This window comes from Alosa pseudoharengus, unplaced genomic scaffold (genome assembly GCF_046254945.1).
Source record: "Alosa pseudoharengus isolate Yale_2024_CS ecotype anadromous, Long Island Sound unplaced genomic scaffold, YU_APseudo_1.1 YU_APseudo_1.1_scf_15, whole genome shotgun sequence".
In the NCBI taxonomy this organism is placed as follows: Eukaryota; Metazoa; Chordata; class Actinopteri; order Clupeiformes; family Clupeidae; genus Alosa; species Alosa pseudoharengus.
Genome location: NW_027468620.1, coordinates 21,690,756 through 21,712,694, shown reverse-complemented (window position 1 = coordinate 21,712,694; position 21,939 = coordinate 21,690,756). Strand labels below are relative to the sequence as shown.

The 21,939-nt window shown below is 44.1% G+C and overlaps 1 protein-coding gene across 2 annotated transcripts; it reads right to left on the bottom strand.

Moving 5' to 3' along the window:
- Positions 1 to 1,575: 1,575 nt before the first annotated feature.
- sncga (synuclein, gamma a) lies at positions 1,576 to 10,423 on the bottom strand. 2 transcript variants are annotated; one of them, XM_076285891.1, is made up of 6 exons: positions 10,054 to 10,423; positions 6,004 to 6,045; positions 5,742 to 5,860; positions 4,368 to 4,385; positions 2,940 to 2,996; positions 1,576 to 2,148 (listed from the first exon to the last, which is right to left on the bottom strand). In XM_076285891.1, exons 1-5 carry the CDS (start codon positions 10,172 to 10,174, stop codon positions 2,940 to 2,942), a joined length of 357 nt encoding a protein of 118 aa, XP_076142006.1. In that variant the 5' UTR covers positions 10,175 to 10,423; the 3' UTR covers positions 1,576 to 2,148. The 2 variants fall into 2 exon arrangements, with proteins under 2 accessions (XP_076142006.1, XP_076142008.1); XM_076285893.1 differs by lacking the exon at positions 4,368 to 4,385.
- Positions 10,424 to 21,939: the final 11,516 nt, after the last annotated feature.

Here is a 21,939-nt window from a genome sequence, read left to right as displayed (position 1 = left end):
CATGACACATTAGGTTTGTAAAAAATTTTTTGTTTTTAATTATTAAGTGTGAATCTAAGCATTCTTACAAATATCTCTGTAGATATTCTTTCGTGCTGGTGGTATTGGCTACTTTCCAAGCTGTTTCTACTTTCTGAAGTATTTGCCCCTCAGCAAGTCGAGCATTCCTTTGGCATTGCACAAGCACTAGATTTATTCAACTGTCAATAATAACGTGTCTCCTTTCCAAGTCTAGTATTTCACAATTACTTGCATACTGACATTGGCTTCTAGGGAAAGAAAATCCAACCTTTTCAATAGTGAGACTCTTGATCTGCTTTGCAATGTGATCCATTTGAGCCCAGTGTCTTCCTAATGATGGAACCCATACTCCTGGGCTAATAACACCTACTTTAAGCCGCCTAGTAATAATTATACCCTTATAAAGGCCACAAGTCTAGAGTAATAAAATGTCTGGGCTGCTGTTACACGGTGGTCCACTGGGATTACAGTTCTTAGCTTGATTTTGTTTTGCTTGTTTGCAGGAAAACATGTTAAACTACTCTTTCTAATGGTTGAGGACTTCCCACAGTGGCTTAAACATTACTTCATGGCAGGCATAATTCTACAGAACACAATACACATCATATGTCGACATTGTCATAGTTTTGGCTGTTAACATCTCGTCAGGTATTGTAACACAGATAACAGATATGTGTTTACAGTCATTTGGAATTAAACAAAATGGTCTTTATTGAAGTTCCAGTTTATAAAATCAGAGGTCTGGTTAAGTGACAGTTATGGACTAGATGAGTCAAGCAATCGTCTATTGAGGTTGTGTGTGTACCTGTGTGGGTTTATGTTTATGTATGTAGAATAAAAGCTAATGGAGCCTTGTGTATGGCTTAAAACAAAGATTAGTGAAAAGATATTTGGCCCCCTGAATTAGAATAAGAGGAAACTCTTCAGTGTCAGTGTTGGACTGTCTCTCACAGCAGCTGACTTAAGTCATTTTCTCAGTAAACAGGAGCACGTCTCATCTACTGACAAAACATTTCACAGCTAATATTCATCCCAGCCATCCCTAGATGTCAACCCTCCGGCAATACATCAAAGCTCCTACACCAAACACAGTCATATGGTTTCAAGTTTTATGCTCGGTTCTAGAGTAGTTAGGCCTTAGAGCCCTGTGGTTCTGCTAGTATTCCTTTCCTTCATTGAACCTCCTTAGTGACACTCATAATGTCTAACCCAGACAAGACAGGCCTTCACTTCAATGGCTTAATCAGCAAACCTCACACAGCGACAGCATATGTACAATGTTATCTTCACTGCTGAATGGCAGGAACTACTCTAGCTGACAGCGTATTCACCTTATTCAGCCCCGCCCATTTTTTTAAATTCCACGTTGTCTTTAAACGTCCGGTCGGCTAGCTACGTCTAGTTAGCTTCATTGGGATAACACGGCAGAAGAGGATAGAGAGGCTAACTTACAGAACAGCCGCTCCAAAGTCAGTTTTTTTCCTAACTTCAGATAGGAAAGCTGTATAACAGAAATGTCTTAAGTCACCAAAATCCTAAATAAACGTTCCTAACTTTAGGATGACCCATAATATATGATGCCAGTCATCTCGATAGAGCTCTGCTATCTCAAAGTATCGCAATGGATGTACTGCTCAATCGGAAGTTCGGAGACAATGTGGGCAAAGCTAGCGCCCCCATGTTTGCGCGCGGAATAAGGTGAATACACCAAAGGGAAAGGGGAAAGGTTGAGCCACGTTGTGTGACCGTGAGCATGGCTAGGCGTCTGCCCCCATACAGTAGTTGTCTGTCACGGGGGTGTCATGCGTGTCTTAGTGTTGGTTGGGCAGGTTTCTCTTATATATAAGCTTGTGTGTCAGTAACATTGTCAGTGTCTGTGTGTGTGTGTTTGCACATGATGGGGGCTGAGGTAAAAATGTTTGCATTGTGTGTGTGTGTGTCTGTGTGTTGCATATAAATAAAAAAACTACATAACAATAGTAAAGTAGTAGACAAATCAGCTCCGGTGTCCTTTGCATGACGGTAATGAACTGAACAGCAGGCATGGGGTTGCCAGCAGATGTTTTCCTCCTAACCGAAGAGGTGACATGGGGTGGGGAAGGGATCCTGGAGTACAACATTTAAACCCTGACAGAGGGAAAGAGACATGTCAATGATGTTTTACTATTTTCTATATAAATGTATAAATATCCTTCACAAAGTATCCTGATTCAGAACCAATTCTGCAATCGTATAAAAAGTAGACTATCTGTGTATAACTGAGGCTGAATAGGTTGCTGTAGTATCAAAGTGGGTCGTGTTATTTTTAGCTTTTGTGATGGTGACTGCAAATGAGGATTTCATAATTTTTTCATGATGACCTTAAGGTTCCATTTCAATACACATTGAATTGCTCCTTATAGCTGAAATTACTACTGACTACAGCCCGTCATAGATAATGACAAAGCAGATGGTAAGACTATCACTCACATCGATTCGTTCGATTGGTCATTCCACCTCAGCGCTCATTACTTTAACATACATTGAAAATACCTTCACTTGGCAAATGTCAGCCAATTAAAAGAGTTCCTGTGAGGGTGCCCTTACTTCCTGGGAAGGTGACCCATGTGTAGGTCAAACTTTTAATGGCTTCAGTGCATCTCTATCTTCGTCTTCCTATAAACTCTACCTTTTATCTCGCCATCCACAGATTGGCCCTAATTTAAATGGCGGACAAAGTCCAAAGTCAGGCAGTGGGCCTCATGGGGGATGTGACTCATGGATGAAGCTAGCTAGAAATTAGTGAATAGATTTTTGCTTAGTTCAGTCAATATTCAAATTAGTTTTAGTTACACTTTATTTCTTTTCCCTCTTTTTCACCTTCACTCCTCTTCCTCTCCCCTCCCTTCCTCTCTCCTCCTCGTCTCCTGCTCTCTCACCTACTGTGCCACCTCAGCAGCCTCCTCGGCACCCTCTTCTGTTTTGGTGATCTCCACCTAAGAGACGCACGCAGAGAGAACGGGAAAAACAGACAGGTCAAGGGTCAGCAAAGACAGACAAACGGACGTACCGATGAAATAACCCAAGCTTTTCAAACAATATTCTAGATGCTAACAATGATGCAGTGTATAAGCCAAAATCGTCTGTGTGTGCTCAAAGAATATGACCAGGCTTTTGATCAGGAGATATTCAGAAGGTTAGAGCATGATTAAATACCCATGCAGGCTTTGTGTGATAAACAAGCTTCTATAAACAGATTGTTGATGAATGGATGCAGAATGACTGCCCAAGGCATTATATCCATAAAATGTCATCATGATAATCATTACTTTCATAATGATTTCCTTGTAGTAGAAGGTTAGTCATGCATCACACTGAGTAAGTGATGTCCTGTAGTTGTGCTATTGAATCTAATTGTGATCTTCTGTGTGGTGTGCTGTACAGTCTTCTGCTGGCTCCCGTAGTGAAACAATGGTCTGTTATTGTTGTTGTTGTGAGATGGGAGCAGAGGCTGGATGGGGCTCCGCAGAGGCAGACTGAAGATTTTAATTACAGAATGCTGCTTTTCTCCTGAGCCTGTCTGAGATCACTGGATACAATAGGGCACATGCACGCACATGTGCTCAAACACACACACGCGCACACACACACACACACACACACACACATACACCACACACACACACACACATAGCATTTTTTTTACCTCAGCCCCCTTCATGTGCAAAGACACACACACTTCTGTTTCCTTCTCTATTTTATTTCTCTCTCTCTCTCTCTCTCTCTTACACACACACACACACACACACATGCATGTGTGTATCCATTCTGTACATGGCCACATTCTTTTTGTAGTCCACACCCACACACAGTGCGCACACAGTCAACAAGGTCACATGCACACTCACACACTGGGACAAACACACACACACATCACACACATCCTATTATGGCAGGACTTCAATTGAATTTTAACTGTGAGCGCCGGTCCCCACTCGATTAGGCTGCCATCCGAAGCCCTTGTCCCTGTGTGCTCCCTGTTTGGCCGGTAGGAACAGAGTTGTTTACCAGCTCCCTCCATGGGCATAAACCTGGGTGGGAGGCATAGACTGACTGTGTGACTGAAACTGGCCCAGCGAGCCTACCATAGTTCCCTCTATCTCACCAAGGCACAGATATGTTACATTAGTAATCTTCATCCTGATCTAGGATCAGTATCGAGTCAGTAATGAATGCACTTCAGCAGCAGTGTGCTAGACATGGCATGAGAGGGCACTGAGGACATGCCATGCATCAAACCCCAATGCCCACCCCACCACCCTCCCAGACTCCGCCTGAGCTTGCAATGCCCCACACTGTGTAAGCACCTCAGCCATTGGATCCTCCTGAGGGCCACCGAACGCAGAGTGTGTGTGTGTGTGTGGAGGGAGAGGGGGGAAACACAGGAGAAAACAAAACAACAAGTTTACAACAACAGAACAACAAGCAACAGAACACACACGATAACAACAGAACAAGAATCAACAAAACACAGCAACAAAACACAAGATACTTAAAAACATCCTAACTTTCCCAAAAGACAGACTTGGAATAGTATGTTTGTTTTTATGTGGATTATCCCATTATTTATGTAAGGGGAACCAGAATATGATGCAACTTTTATAATGGACTTTGAAACACAGCTATGAATTTGTGCTATTGATTCTACCACTGCTACTGCTTCTAAAATAACAAGTATAGACCCTTTCAAGAGAGTTCCATTATCAGCATCATAGTTGGCCCCACAAGACTTCCTTTTTAACATTCCATATGTTATCTTAATGCAGAGGAAGTAGATTGGGGCCCAAATAGAACGTTCAAGCATTGTTTTTGTTTTTATTTAAGGGTCTATACAACACTGTGAAAGTATAAATACTGTAGATTAATAATAAATACATAATAAAAGTCATATATACATATACACATGCATGTAACAACGAAACATGACATAGAAACACAAACATAAACATGAGTTTTAAGTGTGGACTTAAAAACACTGAGGGATTTAAGCTGACCTCAGGTAGAGAGGGACAGGATTCCATAAAGTGGGGGCAGCAACAGAAAATACTCTCAAAACTCTGTCACCAAAAGTATGATGGTTAGATGGGATGCAGAAAAGTAGACCAGGTTCATATAGCAAAAAATGATGCAATGTAAATGAGAGGACATTTCTTTTAGATGTAAATGACTTGGCTAAGGTATATCTACTTTAATAGGTGATTAAAGTTAAAAGATGAAGAAAAATGTAATTAAATTAAACAATAGTATGCTCCCTCAATAGCTCATGCTATTTTATGATATCTTATACATCTAGTTCCCCTTATAGTAATCTTTGGGTCCCTCTAGTGTGGAAGAGGGGAGGCCTGTTGAGAGATGTGCTATAGACGCCTCCATTAGCGAAATCAATTCACTTACTTAATCTCTCACTCCCTCGCTCACTGGCTCGCTCACCCCATCCGTCTATGTACTCACCCCCCCTCTCTCTCCATCACTCACTCCATCACTCTCATACCTTTGGCTCTTTGCCTCCTTCATTCATGTATTCATTCTTTCATTCATTCTCTCATTCAATTACGTTCTCTCCTCTTCATTCATTCATTCATTCATCATTCGTTCATTCATTCATTCATTCATTCATTCATTCATTCATTCATTCATTCATTCATTCATTCATTCTCTCTCTCTCTCTCTCTGTCTCTCACCAAGCCGGTTGCTGCCACGGCCTGCTCCAGGCCCTCCACTGCCTTCTCTGACACCTCGTTGGCACCGGCCACTGCTGCGTCAGCCGCAGTATTAGCCTGATCAGTCGTCTTCTGGGCAACTGGGAGAGAGAGAGAGAGGAGAGAGAGAGAGAGAGAGAGAGAGAGAAAGTAGTTTATCCAGTCACATAATGAAGATGCAGAGAATAGAATAGATTATAAAGCAAGAATAAACAAAAGTAATCCGTTAAATGTCACCACTTACCTGTGTTTACACCTGACTGCACTCCTTCCTTGGTCTTCGTTCCTGAAACGGAAAGTAAAAATGCACCCATCAATTAAGGTCATTTTACATGCTGCTGGTCTGAGAAGGCAGCCTGCGGTAATTAGAGCCGACAGTTGATTCCAGCCAACACATTCTTGTGCCATGTTTTCCTATTTTACTACAGACAGGCCCTTTCAGAGCAGGACGCTGTATGGTCTGATGCTCCAGAACTCTCTGTTCTCTTCCAGGCCGTTTTTACAACAGCCGCCTCTGTCTCTGGGGCCTGGACAGCTGCCCAGCTTCACTTCACAAAGACTCCTTGAGGAAGGAAAGGTCAACCCCCCCTCTCTCTCCATTGACTCCAGTGGGCCTGGGTCTGTGGTCCAATCGGACAGACAAATACAGACAAACCTACTCGTGCCACTGAGACACAAGAGGCATCTGGGATGCTGTTGCATCTCTCTCTCTCCCTCTCTCTCTCTATCTCTCTCCCTCCCTCTCTCTCTATCTCTCTCTCCCTCCCTCTCTCTCTCCCTCTCCTTACTCTCTCACTCCCTCTTAGTCTTCCATGTCAGTGGTCTCCACAACAAGCTTTCTCTGTGTTCTTCCCGTCAATCTCAGAGTGCTTGGAGCTGACCAGTGTGTGTGTTGCTTTCATCTGCAGGCTAAGGGCCACGCACACCACAACAATCATGAACAGAAAATACAACAAATGGGCGAAACTCAAAATGTGGTGGCATTGTGTTCACTGACAATGAACTGATTGAACTCTAGAACGTGGATATTCTAGCCACGTCATTGGTCAGTTAGGAGCACACCGTGATGCTGTGCTCTCTTGCCAGCCCCTGTCATAACATGACACCACTTTCCAGGAACCGCCTTATTACACTGGATATTGTTATTGCATACTGGATATTGAAACCACTCTTATGAACTGTAATCAAGCTGAGAGATTAATTACAGTCTCAGATCTCAACACTACCCTTCTCAGACAAAAAATGACATGACATTTAACTCAGTGCCACACAATGTGGCAAACGGCAATCCCTAGAGTCGTGCAAATCTAGTGAGGTATCTATTTTCTGCCCGTTCTGTAATGATTTTCAGAGAGCTCTCCATTAATTATATTCTGTCTCCCTATTCTCACCAGGAACCATTTGGCTTGGGCTTCCTGCACAGTCTTATCCTTGATTAATTCATCTAGAAGGTTCTATCTTCTTTCCCTGATTAAGTGGGCCTTACGTAAGTGTGTAAAGAGGAGCAGATTGAGGGGGAGGGGGAAATGTAAGATGGGAGCAAGTGTGTGAGTTTTATATGCCAATTGGATTATTACGCAGAGATTCTTGAATTTCCCCTTGGGGATCAATACAGTATCTATCTATCTATCTATCTATCTATCTATCTATCTAATCAGTTTACACTATGAGTAAAATGAGGGAGAAAACTAAACATCGACATCATTTTTTTTTTTTTTTTTTTTTGTGTGTGTGTTTGCGTGCATGCGACTGTGTATGTGTGTGTGTGTGTGTGTGTATGTGTGTGTGTGTGTGTGCGTGCGTGCGTGCGTGCGTGCGTGCGTGTGTGTGTGCGTGCGTGTGTGTGTGTGTGTCTGGGTGTGTGTCTAAAAGCTAGCCATGTGAGGATGACTTGGCAAGAGTAACTGCTGTAAAAAGCTCTCTGTTGCTCTCTGTGACCCTCCAGCTCTGGGTGAGATGTGATGATGCGCCTTAAAGCTTTTACTGCCATCCAGACCTTCTTCTCCTGCACTCTTACGGATGCATACATGTGATACCCTATGTCTCCCTCACAAACACATTTCACTGCAAATGCAAACACATGCACATGTGTAATGGCAAAAGTACAAGCATACAGTAAATATACACACATGCACGCACACACATGAATATGCATGGACAAACACACACATACATACACACACACACACACACACACACACACACAGACACTATGACAAGCACACACAGTCTCATCACATTCACACACGCTAACACACAACGCACACGCAATCTTCGATCTGCAGCTGTGCTTTGGACAAAAGACCCCACAATGCAGCAACACCCCGCTGTCATGCCACTGTACACAACAGTAATCCAACAGCGAACAGCTCTGTGCAGCCCCATGCGTCTGGGCACGGCCCTGGACAGCCGCACGTCATAACAAAGCATCCCGCTCCAGTGGCTCCACCACAAACACCACCCCACCCCCCACACACACAGACACACACACTCACACACATGCACACACACACACACATGCACACACACACACACATGCACACACACTCACACACACACACACACGCACACACACTATCGCACCTGACCTGAGGATCTTGTAAAAGTGGCGCACCACGCAGACATTCTATACCAACAGTCAATGGAAGGGTAGCATTAAAATTTATGACATTAATTCTGGTGGAGTGAATTTGGAGTGAATCAAGCTTTGCTGTTGAAAAAATGGGGTGATGGTGTATGTCTGTGTGTGTGTGTGTCTCTCTCTCTCTGTGTGTGTGTGTGTGTGTGTGTATTGTGTCGAAAGCCTTGAGAAGCCTGGGTCTTGAATGACCAGCCTTCCCTCTTAGGAATTAATGAAAAGTGAATATTGTCAGAGAGGACAGAAAACATTGACGGTACAGTATGGCCTGCAATGATTTCCTTTGAATGTTAGGAATTTCATCATTCAGGAGCAGTTTGGAATCAGAGCGTTTAATTCATTTTAAAAGTAAATTGTGGAGCATTAAGTCTACTGCATGTTCCTTATTTGATAGGTGACTGTGGAAGGAGTCATTTTCTAATGGAGGTTTATTACAAAATGGGCTTTAGATATGACTGTGATCAATATCTAATAAGCTGATGGCATCCTGGATAATTATTAGTGCGTAACAAGAGTGCAAGCCCCATCCTCCCTCCAGTCACCTCTCTCCCTTTCTTTCTTTCTTCCTTTCTTTCTCCTTATATCCCTCTCTGCAAGACAGGGCCAGTGAGCAGGAAATGGGAGCATATTGAACCTATGCGGGGAAACAACCCAGTCTGCCCTGGGGTCCTGCTGTGTGTGTGTGTGTGTGTGTGTGTGTGTGTGTGTGTGTGTGTGTGTGTGTGTGTGTGTGTGTGTGTGTGTGTGTAGGTACTGGGTATGGATGTAAGGAGGATGAAAGGACAGTGTTGGAGAGGGCCAGTGTTGTTCACTTCAATAGTGGGTAGGTAGACAGAAAGCGTAACACAAACACACACACACACACACACACACACACACACACATACTGTGTACTTGCAGCTCTCTTTTTCTCTTTCTCTCTCTCTCTCTTTTGCTCTCTCGCTCTCTCTGTCTTTCTCCCTACTCATGCAGATTTCATGTCAGAATGATAGATGAACATTTGTTCCTCCACAGCAATTCTGATAATTTGATTTTGACAGTGAAATCGTTTGCATGCCTTGGTTTTTCAGTGTTCATATTTAAATTAAAAAGAAAACATCTTGTTGTTATGATGTTATGACATACTGTATATCAAGACAACATAAAGGTATAACATTTCCTCAGTTAGAATAAGAACACTGATCTTTTCTCAAGCGTGTATATTACACCACATCCCTCCCGCACACCCTAATAGACTGCTAATAAATCTTCAGCCACCTGTATATGAATAGCATCTCTCTTTTCACAGCACTGATCTTATACTTTTAACAACTTCTAAACAAAAGGCACCTCCCTATTGTCCATCCTTCATTTTGCATTAAACTTAAACTGCATTTCTTTATATTAACCTCTTGATATTTTTGGAGTGGGTATTATATTATTACTTGGAGTGGGTATTATATTATTACTTTTCTCATCATGACTTCTGTCTGTTTTATCAAACAAAGAATGACGCCAGTAAATACATGGGCAGGTCAATACCAAACATTTCCACATTCTGTTCTAGTCTAGTATAGCCCTGAAAATTAAATGTAGCCATGCATGGTGCCCAGCAGCCAGTCTGTCTGACTCTACCGACCACCCCCAGATCAGCCCCCAGGCTCCTGGGCTACTCACCAACGTACATGACCCCCTCTTTAGTCTTAGCGGCCGCTTCCTCCACGCCCGCCTTGGTCTTCTCAGCTGCCGCCACCACGCCCTCCTTAGCAATGGAGAAGCCTTTCTTCAGTACATCCATTATGGACCACCGGTACAGATTCTTTATGTGTGTGTGAGTGTGAGTGTGAGCGAGCGCTGGAGAGCTTGCCTGTCGGAGTGCGAGTGTTTTCCGTTGCCAGCAGTGGTGAGGGGCAGACAGTCTCTGTGAGTCTCAGTTTGTGTGCCACTGCGTGAGGATGTATTTGTGTGTGAGAGAGAGAGAGAGAGTGAGTGTGTGTGTGTGAGAGAGAGAGTGTTTGCGTCCGTGTGTGAGGGCTGCTCTTATGAGAGTGGGCTGGGCTCTCTGAGAACTGACAGATTGGGACACCCTTTACAAGAAGAGCAGCTGAGCGAAAGAAGGGAAAGAGGGAGAGAAGAGAGGGAGAGAGAAAGGAGAGAGAGAGAGATGTGTGAGGTAGTTGTGAAAGGACAGAAAGGACTGTGTGCCAGATGCAGCACTCTGTTGGTCTTTCACAAAGACGTTTTTGAAATCTTATTCCCATTGATGCAATTAGATGTAGTGGATGTAGTACCGTAGTGGAAAAGTGTTTCAGGATGAATCTAAACCAAATCTGTCACTTTCGTTAAACATCAGCTGTCCACGGTCATTATTATTTGATTAGGCCTCACAACACAGATTAGCTTGTTCTTTATAAAAAGAAAAATTCATTAATCTTTTAAAATTAATGTGCATGGGTATACATATGGACTATATTTCCACAAAAACAAAAGAAAAGAAAACCTTTAATCGCAATCATGTGACTTGCAGCCACAGTACATTGACAAGCTGTTTGTACGATTCAAAGCTATCTATCATTCCAGACTAATGAGTTTCTGTTCAGCCCTGAAGGGCCATCAAACCCTGTAGCTCATATTGATATTTCAGGATGCTATAGAGGTACTGTGTATCATGGTACCGGCTGATGAGGAGTTATCTACATGAGCAATATCCTCTCATCCTCCTTACATCAAAGTCAGCCATCACAAGCACCATCTGAGTGAGTCATCAAAAGATTGGTCCATGCCTTGAGCAACTGCGTGGTAGTGAACGTTCCTAACCCCCCCCCCCCCCCCCCCCCCCCCCCGGTGCCTGATGGAGTGGGGTTGGAGAGTTCAATTGGCAGGGAGAGGGACTGAATCAGATTGAAACTGCTGATTTAACTTTCACACTAGTTGGAGCTGTGACGCTATAGCATTACAGCAAGGCTCATTACATTTGGGATGATTTGCCCAGAGTCGGATGGCCTTGCATCGTTTTTGGTTGCGGGGAACATAGAGTTGATAGAGATCTTTTCCAGACATAACAGTCTGTTATCCAGCTTTCAAACTGTTTTAGGAAATATAACTATTTTTAACCTCTCTGTGACGGCTTGATTCACCACGTCTGGCCATCACTAGCTTTGGGTTCTAATCTCAATTTGAAGATCTCTGAGGTGTGCATGAGTTCTAAGATAGAGGAGAAGTCTGCATAAAAAAGAGCAGAAGATAAATTGAGAGAAAGAGAGAGAGGGGGGGACGAGAGAGAGAGAGAGAGCGCTGACTCATAGTGGCTGTCAATCATAAAGTCCATTTTGCAGACTCTGGTGTCTGAGCCTCGGGAGTCGCTGGCACCTGCTGTAGGCTCAATGACTCAGCAGCACCCAACCTCCTCTGGTGGCCAGGCGTGGCCTCCGCTCGCCTGCATCCTCCATATTCCCTCCATCTTCCTCTCCTCCTACCTCCCCCCATCTCCCCATCTCTCCTCCAATCTCTCCCCTCCTCCCATCGCTCCACCTTTCCTCTCCCCACCTCGCATCTGACTGGCTGAAACCCAGCTCATTAGCTATTTATACACCGGCTCATTTGTCAGGGCCTTGAGAGAATGTAAAGAGATATGGGTGCGTTTGGCCACAGCAGCTTGGGGTCACCTAAGAGCTCAGCGGCTCTGGGCTTCAAGGCAGTGTCTTAATGGTCAGCAGTGGTCATGGGTTTCATTTGCCATCTCCTTGTGAAATATCTCCCTTTATACACACACACACACACACACACACACACACACACACACACACACACACACACACACACACACACACACACACAGATGACAATTTCAAAACACTGCATATCCAAACAGTGTTGACCCAAGCACAAAGGTTGTTTGTTTATCTGTACTTGTGGAGTCCAGAGGGGTATGTGCAAATCCAATCAGGAAACAACAAGATGAAACCTTTTGGACAGAGACGGTGAAACACACTCTCACTCTCGCAACAGCAGGTCATCATCTGCCATTAGCATCTTGGCTCCAATTGAAAAGCTCCCGTCAGCTGACTCATTGGATTGGGAGGAAAACCCGTCCCCATGGGGCTCTTCAACACTCTTCTGATTCCCGAATCCCGATTCCTGTTGTTGATCAGACGTTCTCAGTGTGGTGCTCTATGGTAACGGTTGGTCAGTGGTGTTCTAGTGCAGTCCAGCCCAAAACACTTCTGGAGCCAGTCTCCAGCCAGGACCCACTCACCATGAACGCATCTGAGGAATGTGAGCAGAGGGCTTTAGTGGAGGAGGAGGGGGGCAGGTTGGGGTCACGTTATGGGTTATGTGAACCAAGCATGCTGTCTCATTCTCTGTAGCAACATTTACAGAACTAGATGGGTTATGAAAGCAAATGAAATGTGAGTAAATAAAAAATGCTTTGCCAACTTTGTGTATGTGGGTATATCCAGAGACTTTCTAATGAGGAGACACAGCACTCAAAAAAACCTCCATAGAAATGAATGGGCTTAGTTTGTAACGCCAATATGGAAGTTGTCTACACACACACCCCTTCCACGGAAAAACATTGACGTGAATACATTGAGCCAATCATGTGGAGTGTTGTGAAGACATCGTGCCAATCATGTGTTGTACACATACCAGCGCAACACTCACCTCCATCATCACAGGCTATCGTACCCCCACCATCACTGGATTTTGCACCCCTCCCCCACATGGCGATCACGAACAATGAGGTGACAACGACTTCAGTCAACAGCCATCAGACACACAGATCCCAGATGCACCCCTGGATTACAGATTACCTGACCGAGCGACCACAGTTCGTCAGACTGAAGAACTGTCTCTCTGACACTGTGATCTGCAGCACCGGAGCGCCACAGGGAACTGTGCTATCTCCAGTCCTGTTCACCCTGTACACATCTGACTTCTGCTACAACACCGAGTCATGCCACATGCAGAAGTTTTCTGATGATACTGCAATTGTGGGGTGTATCAGGAATGGGCAGGAGGAGGAGTACAGGAGCCTGGTGGAGGACTTTGTGCAATGGTGCAAACTCAATCATCTTCAACTTAACACTTCAAAGACCAAGGAGATGGTGGTGGATTTCCGCAGGTCTAAGCCCACTCTGCTACGAGTCCACATTGATGGGGTCAATGTGGAGGTGGTTAGCACCTACAAGTATCTGGGTCTCCACCTGGACAATAAACTGGACTGGTCAGCCAACACTGATGCACTCTACAAGAAAGGGCAGAGCAGGCTGTACTTCCTGAGGAGGCTGCGGTCCTTCAATGTGTGCAGTAAGCTCCTCAGGATGTTCTACCAGTCTATTGTTGCCAGCGTCCTCTTCCCCTTCTTAGATGTTGGGGAGGAAGCACAAGGAAGAAAGATGCGGGGCGAATTGACAGGCTGGTAAGGAAAGCTGGCTCTGTAGTGGGAGCTGAACTGGAGTGCATCACTTCACTATCTGACAAAAGGACCCTGAACAAACTGATCAACATCTTGGACAATGAGTGTCACCCACTCCACAGCACTATTGTTAAGCAGAAGAGCCTGATCAGCTGGAGACTTCGCTCACTGCCTTGCACAACTGACAGACTGAGAAAGTAATTTGTCCCCAGGGCCATTGAACTGTTCAATGCCTCACTTAAGGGAAGAGGAGAGATAGACTTCTCTGCATAGTCTGTCTACCTCTTCACCCCCTCCATGTTTGGTACTGTCTGTCCACTAGCCACTTTTACCACTGTCTTTATGCCTCACTGTTTGCGTGCTATATTAGCACATTAGCACATATGCATAACCCCCCCCCCCCCCTCCATGCCACAGCCGAACTGTGGCCACACTTGACCATGACCACTATCACCATTGCACTACCACCATGACACTCATTCACACAGAGCACCTTAGAGCACCTTACCATACCTTACTATGTACAGAGAATCACAGGCTCAGTCCCTGCCTCAGTCATTGCAAGCGCCTCTGATTGATTAATCACCACTATGTGGATACTGTTTTTAGAATTGATTTAGATTAAGTGTTAGTTAGTATAATTTGTATTTTTGTAATTTGTATTTTAGTATATTTTTATATATTGTATTTAAGTTTAGTTAGTATAATTTGTATTTTAGTATATTTAGCATATTCTTTATCTTCTACTGTCCTTATTGCTTAGTTGTGTTTTTATATTATATACTTTAATTACTCTTTCTGCTGTTAGAGAATGTGTTTGTGTTGTCTGTATGTTGCTGAGACCTTGAATTTCCCCTGGGGATCAATAAAGTATCTATCTATCTATCTTGTGCTCTCGCAGCTGGAGCAAAATTGGTGTCGTGAAGCCTTGCACACGCGTATTTCTGCCGAAATAGATGCCCGATAAGTGCCTAAAAAACATGGCAATATGGCCGCCGAGTGGAGGGACTTGCCTAAAAGGACTTTAGTATATCTATGTTGATCAATTTTATGTATTTATATAGATCAATTTTGTTCTTGTTTGACCTTACAGTTTTTTCAACTGCTTACACACTAAAGGCTCTATCTTGGTGATCTAAAATGCAGCGCATGCGCTGCTCATTTATTAAACAATGCGCCCAGGGGTGTGGCAATTAACGACCTAAGGTGTGGTTTAGCTAAGGTGTGGTCTAGCTAAGGTGTGGTCCACACCTGTGTAAGGTGTGTACCAAAAAAAACCTGGTCTATAGCGAAAGGTGTGTATGAAGCACAGCTGAAGACACACTGTCACAAGATGCGCCCGACATTTGATAACAAAACCACCCTGAATGTGGACTGGACACACCCCTAAATGTACTGACAATGCGTTTTAGATTGCCAAGATAGGACCCTAAATCTTAGCTTGTCACACAATTTTCTAAACATGTCTTTCAAACACCATAACCCCACACTAAATCTGCAAAACCATACAGAAACTCTCAGTGTTTGACTCAGTCTTCAACTTCCTTGAACACATTTTGCAAAACACGACACACAATTTTCTAACTAACACAAAAATCTAACAGGAAGTAACTTTATTTTGTTTTACAAACACAAAAAATGCCACGCTTATTCGCTACATATTCACGCTCAATCCTCAATGTACAAACATTCTTTACTGAACACCATCCGATCATTGCCTTTGTGTAGGCCTATGAATGAACATTGGTTCTGGTTGAAATGTCCAGAACCAATGTTCTTTTAAGTTACCATTAGCTCAATGTTGTTTTCTGTGCCTCTGGAAATGCCTTAGGAACGCACATGTTTGTTTCTGCAGTTGAACCCCCCCCCCCCCCCCCCCCAACACACACACACACACACACACACACACACACACACACACACACAGCAATGCATTTTCTTTGGAAAAAGCAAAGTAATTTGATACTAGTCAGTAATTTCTTTCTTTGGAAATACAGTAATTTATGTCTTTAGCAAAATCAGCTACATCTACATCTGGTGATCATTGCATTTTGCTTTGTTTTGTTTTTTTCTTGTTGGCTGTAAAATACTGTATTCACAACAGCAAATTATTTGGGGAAAAATCACTTTTTTGTTTCAATATTTCTTACATGTTTACTGTGAATTTCAACTTTTCTCTATAGATGACCTTCACTCTTGAATGAAAATATACATAGAAGCCAGTGAAAGACAGAAACGCTTTAAGATTTGAGTAACAGTGATCCAACAATGATGGATACATGATATCCAATATGTCATATTATGTGAGGCGAATTCTTGCTTTAGAGATGTGTTTATGACATTTTGAATGTCATTTTCCTGGAAATTTGAGGCATTTTGCATTTTGTGTGAGCAATTCTGGGTTTTGTGTGTAGAGTTTTAAAAAATAGACACAGAGTTTTGAAAATGTGTGTAAACTGTAATAACAGAATATGAGACTACCGGCATCTGCAGGTCAGTACAAGAGACTAGACTCAAAACGACCATTGCACAGCACTTGAACCAGAACAGATTTGAGTACTGAATTTAAGTGCTGAATTGGAAGAGATTAGGGGATCCCTGAAGTGTGTGATCAAGACCTTCAAAGAGGAAAGGCAGGCAGTCATACAAAGAGACACAGATATAAATATTTTAGACGAGGAGATAAAAAAAACGAGAATGGTGAAAATCGTGAATTATGTTGATTATTATGGTATGCATTACATGGAAATGCAGAGAAGCATTTCAACACAAACAATGTTATAGTTCCTGTCAGTGACTGTTCATGCTGTAAAAGAATAAAACAGATGCAAAAATAAATAACCACAAGTACGATAAAACAGCTGGAAAAGGTGAAAAGAATAACTACCATAACCATGACACTTCCTAAGGCTGAACATTCTAGGCGTACACAAATAACATGGAAAATAACCAAAACAATGTAGTTAAACCTGTTCATGCTAATCATTACGTCAAACTGCAATGCGTAGTTGGAAATCAAAACAATGTGATTGACTGGCAACCATAAGCCCTCTCAGATAGTATTTGCAGTGTAATGTTTGTGTTACCAGGCAACAAAACATCTGTACTATTGCCACCAATCCACATGTATCTATTGTATTGACATGACATTGATGTGAAAACTGATTTGCGGTTTGAATTCAAAGCCCTAAATGCCCTGTACTCTAAATTACTTTCTTATGCAGCTTAAGAAACTCAGAAATTGGCTTGAGAGTTTGAGTCTAGAGAGGGACCATTAAGAGATAGTCATGAAGAAAGATATGCGATGGCACATGCCTGACAGTCCCCTTCATTACGAAGCGCCAGAGGACCCATTAACAGCAGAGCACCAAATGACACACACACAAGAGGAGTTTCTCATTAACGGAAATATGCCTAGCCCACTGGACGCACAAGCTGCTGTCCCCTCTACTTAAAACTGGTCAGTATGCCTAGCTCTGCCCGACACCATCAGAGACAATACAGCAGCATTAGTGATTATTTTTTATTTACTTAGACTCTGTCTACAGCAGAATTAGAATGTATTCATCAGTGCTCACTAATGCACTCTCCTTCTCAGATAAAAGCAACAGAAAACCATGTGGACTAATCAATACAAAGAGAATGGCCTGATTACTTTGTTAAGAGGCTGACTCGCTGTGCTACATGAAAATCACTTCCCCTGGCTATTATCTTTTCTCTGATTAAACAGTGGTTTCATTGTTTCATTTCATTTCGATGTTTCTGAAAATGTACCATCTCAGAAGAGAATCTGATTTGATAGCTGTATCAAGGAACCGGCTATATGACAAATTATGTAGCTTCAACTCTGACTGATGTTGATGATGGTGGCTTCATCTTCAACAATTTAACTCTACTGGGGGAGACCACTTTCTTTCTCTCTTTCTCTCTCTCTCTCTCTCTCTCTCTCTCTCTCTGCCTCAATCTCTCAGTTCCACCCAGTAGCCAGCAGGGGGACAGCTAAAATGATGAGCATGGCTCCCCTGTCACGCCCCTATCGCCTGTAGCTGCAGCCACTCCCTGTAATGAAGCAGTGGCGCCTCTGCAGAGGACATCCCATAATGCACTTCGGTGGCACACTTCGGAGCCTGCTACGTAATCGGAAGACGGGCCAGAGCATCATATTGCAGCACTCAGTCAAATCAATGATGAGACAGGCTGTGAAATAAGACTCCAGGGGCACCAGGAATGCTTGATAAGGCTTTAGCCTAATACACACTACACTGTTATACAATGAGAAAATCACTTGAATTAATCTTCGGTTCAATCCAGACACCGTACCTGCAATATACAGCTTACATTCATACATAACATTGATGACTAACAAGGTGATGAAAATTTCTGTCTGGATCGGTCAATCAATCAATGAAGGGAAATATTAAAAGAAAGCTTTTAAATAGAATCTGGTTTCTCTGAAAGAACTGCCATTCCCATTATCCTGTTAAAGAGAGAGACTGTAAACATTCTCTCTCCTAGATCATGTGGCGCTTGTACAAGGGCACTTTTGGTGAATGCAGCCCTGTTTAGAAGAGATTAGAGAAAGGCGCGTGTCCCATTTCCAGATGTGGCCCCCCCACACGCCTGCCCTGGCCTGGTGACAGAGAGGCCAGAGGGGACGCGAGGCCTGGTGGGTCCGGGGTTGGGAGGTGTCTCTAGTGGTGTGCTCAGGAACAAAGAAGGCTTGTTGGGAGGAATCTTACAGGTTGGATGAGAGCCTGCAACATTTAGCCGGTTGCCAGCTTTGTCTTAAAAACCACTCACAAATCTGTACAGGTTTGCACGGCAATACACAAAAACAACCACAAAAGCATACACATAGACATGTACACATGCACACACACACACACACACACACACACAGATACAGACAGTGCCGTCTGTACACACACACAACCACACACACACACACAACCACATACACAAAAACAACCACATAAGCATACACATAAACATGCACACATTCACGCGCGCACACACACACACAACCACATACGCACAGAGACACGCAAATGCATTGTAGAAATCTGATGTCTTCCTCATTCTTCAACTCCGCATATCCAGGTAATAATTTATCTGTGCTTCTATCATGAATGGCTGTCCATCTCCGGTGTTTCAGTGCGACATCCAGCTCTCCCCACCCTTTTGTTTATCTCCAGGAAGCACCATTGCATTTTAAAGAAACAAACAAAAGGACAATAAAAAAACAACTGTTTAGGATCTGGCCTGCTTTAATGCCGGACTTGGCTGCGCTCGGTCACGCCCTTTGACCTTTGCACTCCGACCCCTCTGCCATCAGCATCTTGCAGGACATCCATCTTTAAGCAGGAAATGTGTTTACAACTCCCATCTCAGACATTAAAACTTCAGCAAGGCAGGAGGTCTTTGGAGTTGCTGCTCCTGTCATCTCAGAGCCATATCCATTTATAAGTGATTTCGGCCTATGGTCGCACATATCATATTCAGAGCGCTTCCGTTTTTTCCACCCTAACAAAGTCTTGTCACCTCAGACCCAGCCGGGAGCCGTCAATTTATGACTCGACCCGTATTCAGTGGAGGAGAGGTTTAAAAGCCATCCATAATTCCAGATTAGTGGTTCCTTTGTGGCTACAGAGAGCGCTCAGGCAGTGACAGCTCTGAGACTGGGTCACAGAAAGTGTCTCAGCGGGAGTCGGGCTGCTGATCCAACACTGAAAAGCACCGAGGTTAAATATGTGAGAATATCGTAGAACCCCACTGCTACCAATGGAGAAGAATGTCTAGAGCAACAGTGAACCAGTCAAACCTTGACTTTCACATAAAGTGAGCAGTCATTTTTATTACTTGTGGCTGACATTATTGCCGCTATGCTCTATAAATACCTGTAGCAAAATCTTTTAATGCATATTCTGTTTTTGTTATAGTAATATAATTCCAAACTACAATTTAATGGTTAATAGTTAGGGGAAGCAACAGAATGGTGTGTGTCTGCAGCTGTGTTTAAGACGGCCGGGGGAACACAAGCGTGAGATGAAAGGGTTTGATCAAAGGACGAAGTCCATCTTTTTCTTCTCCCTCTCTTCCCTGCCCCCTCCACCATGATTGCTCCACAGGTGGCGTCCTAATCTCCACTCCACTGGCATCATTTACAGCTGAAGCGAATCTGTTCAAACATGCCCCCACAACTCCCCCCAATTCCCAAATGTAGCAGATTTGCCGCCCCCTGCTGGTCATCTGGGAGAAATAAAACTTCATTGCTGATTGCTCGTGCTGTGGGCTCCACAGTGGCTGCCAAAAAAGCCCAGTATCACGTCTGTGATCGCTCAGCCTCTTGGCCATACGTTTTGGACCACGTTGAAAAGTAAATGAATTAGACCCATACATCACGCTCCACTGGAGTTTTGTGTTCTTTTTCCTGCTTGTTTGGCACCATCAGCACTTCAACTCTTCAACGTTTCACCCAAGCAACTCACAGTGACTCAACTCAAAGCAGACATAACATCTCTGAGCGTGTTCACAAGCACGTTGTGATACCTTGTTTTTACATCCTTGTTTGTCCTGAGTGGATTGCCAGGGCAGGTAGAGCTCACACATGAGGGAAAAGCATATACGAGTCTCTAGGCCCCTCTGACACACTCGAGTAACATGGACCTCCACGCCTGCAACCTTTCAGGGGGAAAAAAAACTCACACCCTGAGCCAGTTGTTTCCTTATGACCAGGAGAGAAAGTGAACAAGAGGAAATGTTTTTCTTTATAAAAAATACTATTCAATCACATCCAGTCGATAGGGCTCATATGTCCACGAGTCTCTCAGCCCGTCGCTCCGGACTGTGAGCTCAGTCCTGTACAGGAGCTAATGAACCAGAGCAGAGAGAATAATTGAAGGACTTGTTGCCACAGTAACGCATGCTATAGTAAACAAAATTGCCTATACTGTCTGTTTCAAGTAAAACACTGACTCACGCTCAAGTCAAACATCAGGGCGACATTACTCTACTCGCACTTTCTCACCCGCCACTGCTAACAAACTGGGGGGCTCCCAAATATTTGAGCGCTTCGACAATGATATGTATGGGAAACCGAGGCTGAGAAAGGGGGGAAAGGAAGGAGAGAGTGATGGAGAATGAGAGTGTTACTACAAGTAGGGCATTTTCACTTGTTCCTTACACACCCAAATCCCAGCGGCTCACCATACATGTGTCCCACACCAGTACACACACGTGCTGCCCCCCCCCACCCCACCCCACCCCAGCTCCATCTCCCCCTCTGCTTACATACATCCCTTTCCTGAGTGCCTGAGGAAAAGAGGGAGAAGAGAGAGGTGATAAGACCGTCTGAAATTCCGTTGACCTGCCAAGAGAAATGCACTGCTTCCTCGACGGCCCTGATTGCTGAGGGGCTGCAGGGGAGTGGAGGGGCCAGTGTGTGTGCAGCTCAGGCTCAGCGCCTCCTCCTCGCCTCCTCCATGCCTCGGAGAGGGCTGGGAGCCGCGCGGGCTCGGCTCATTGTTCCAGGCCCCGCGACCTTTCCACGGAGGGGGAACCGGCTCGGGGCGGGTGGGAGGTTCATTTCCGAGGATTGTTGGAGGGCTTTGAAACCATTAGACAGAGAGGGAGAGAGGTGTGTGTGTGTCTGTGAGTATGTGTGTGTGACTGTGAGAGTGTGTGTCTTTGAGTGTGTGTGTGTGTGTGTGTGTGTGTGTGTGTGTATGTGTGTCTGTGAGTATGTGTGTCTGTGAGTATGTGTGTGTGTCTGTTTGTGTGTCTATGTGACAGAAATTATGTGAGTCTGTGTGTGTGTGTGTGTGTGTCTGTGTGTCTGTGTGTGTGTGTCTGTGTGTGTGTGTGTGTGTGTATGTATGTGACTGAGTGTGTGTGTATGTGTGTGTGTGTGTGTGTGTGTGTCTGTGAGTGTGTGTGTATGTGTTTTGGGGGTGGGAGTGGTTAAGAGGGATGGGGGGCCCAAAAGGGGAGGGGTCTCAGTGTCTGAAAGGAGGGACGAGATGAAGAAAGGGTGGGCTTTTTCTTTTTTTTTTTCGGTATGACGGGGGGCGGGGAGTTTCCAGCAAGCTGGAAAGCTGTCTAAAGCAACTGCTTTAAAACAAATAGCCATCCCACTCTCTCGGAGG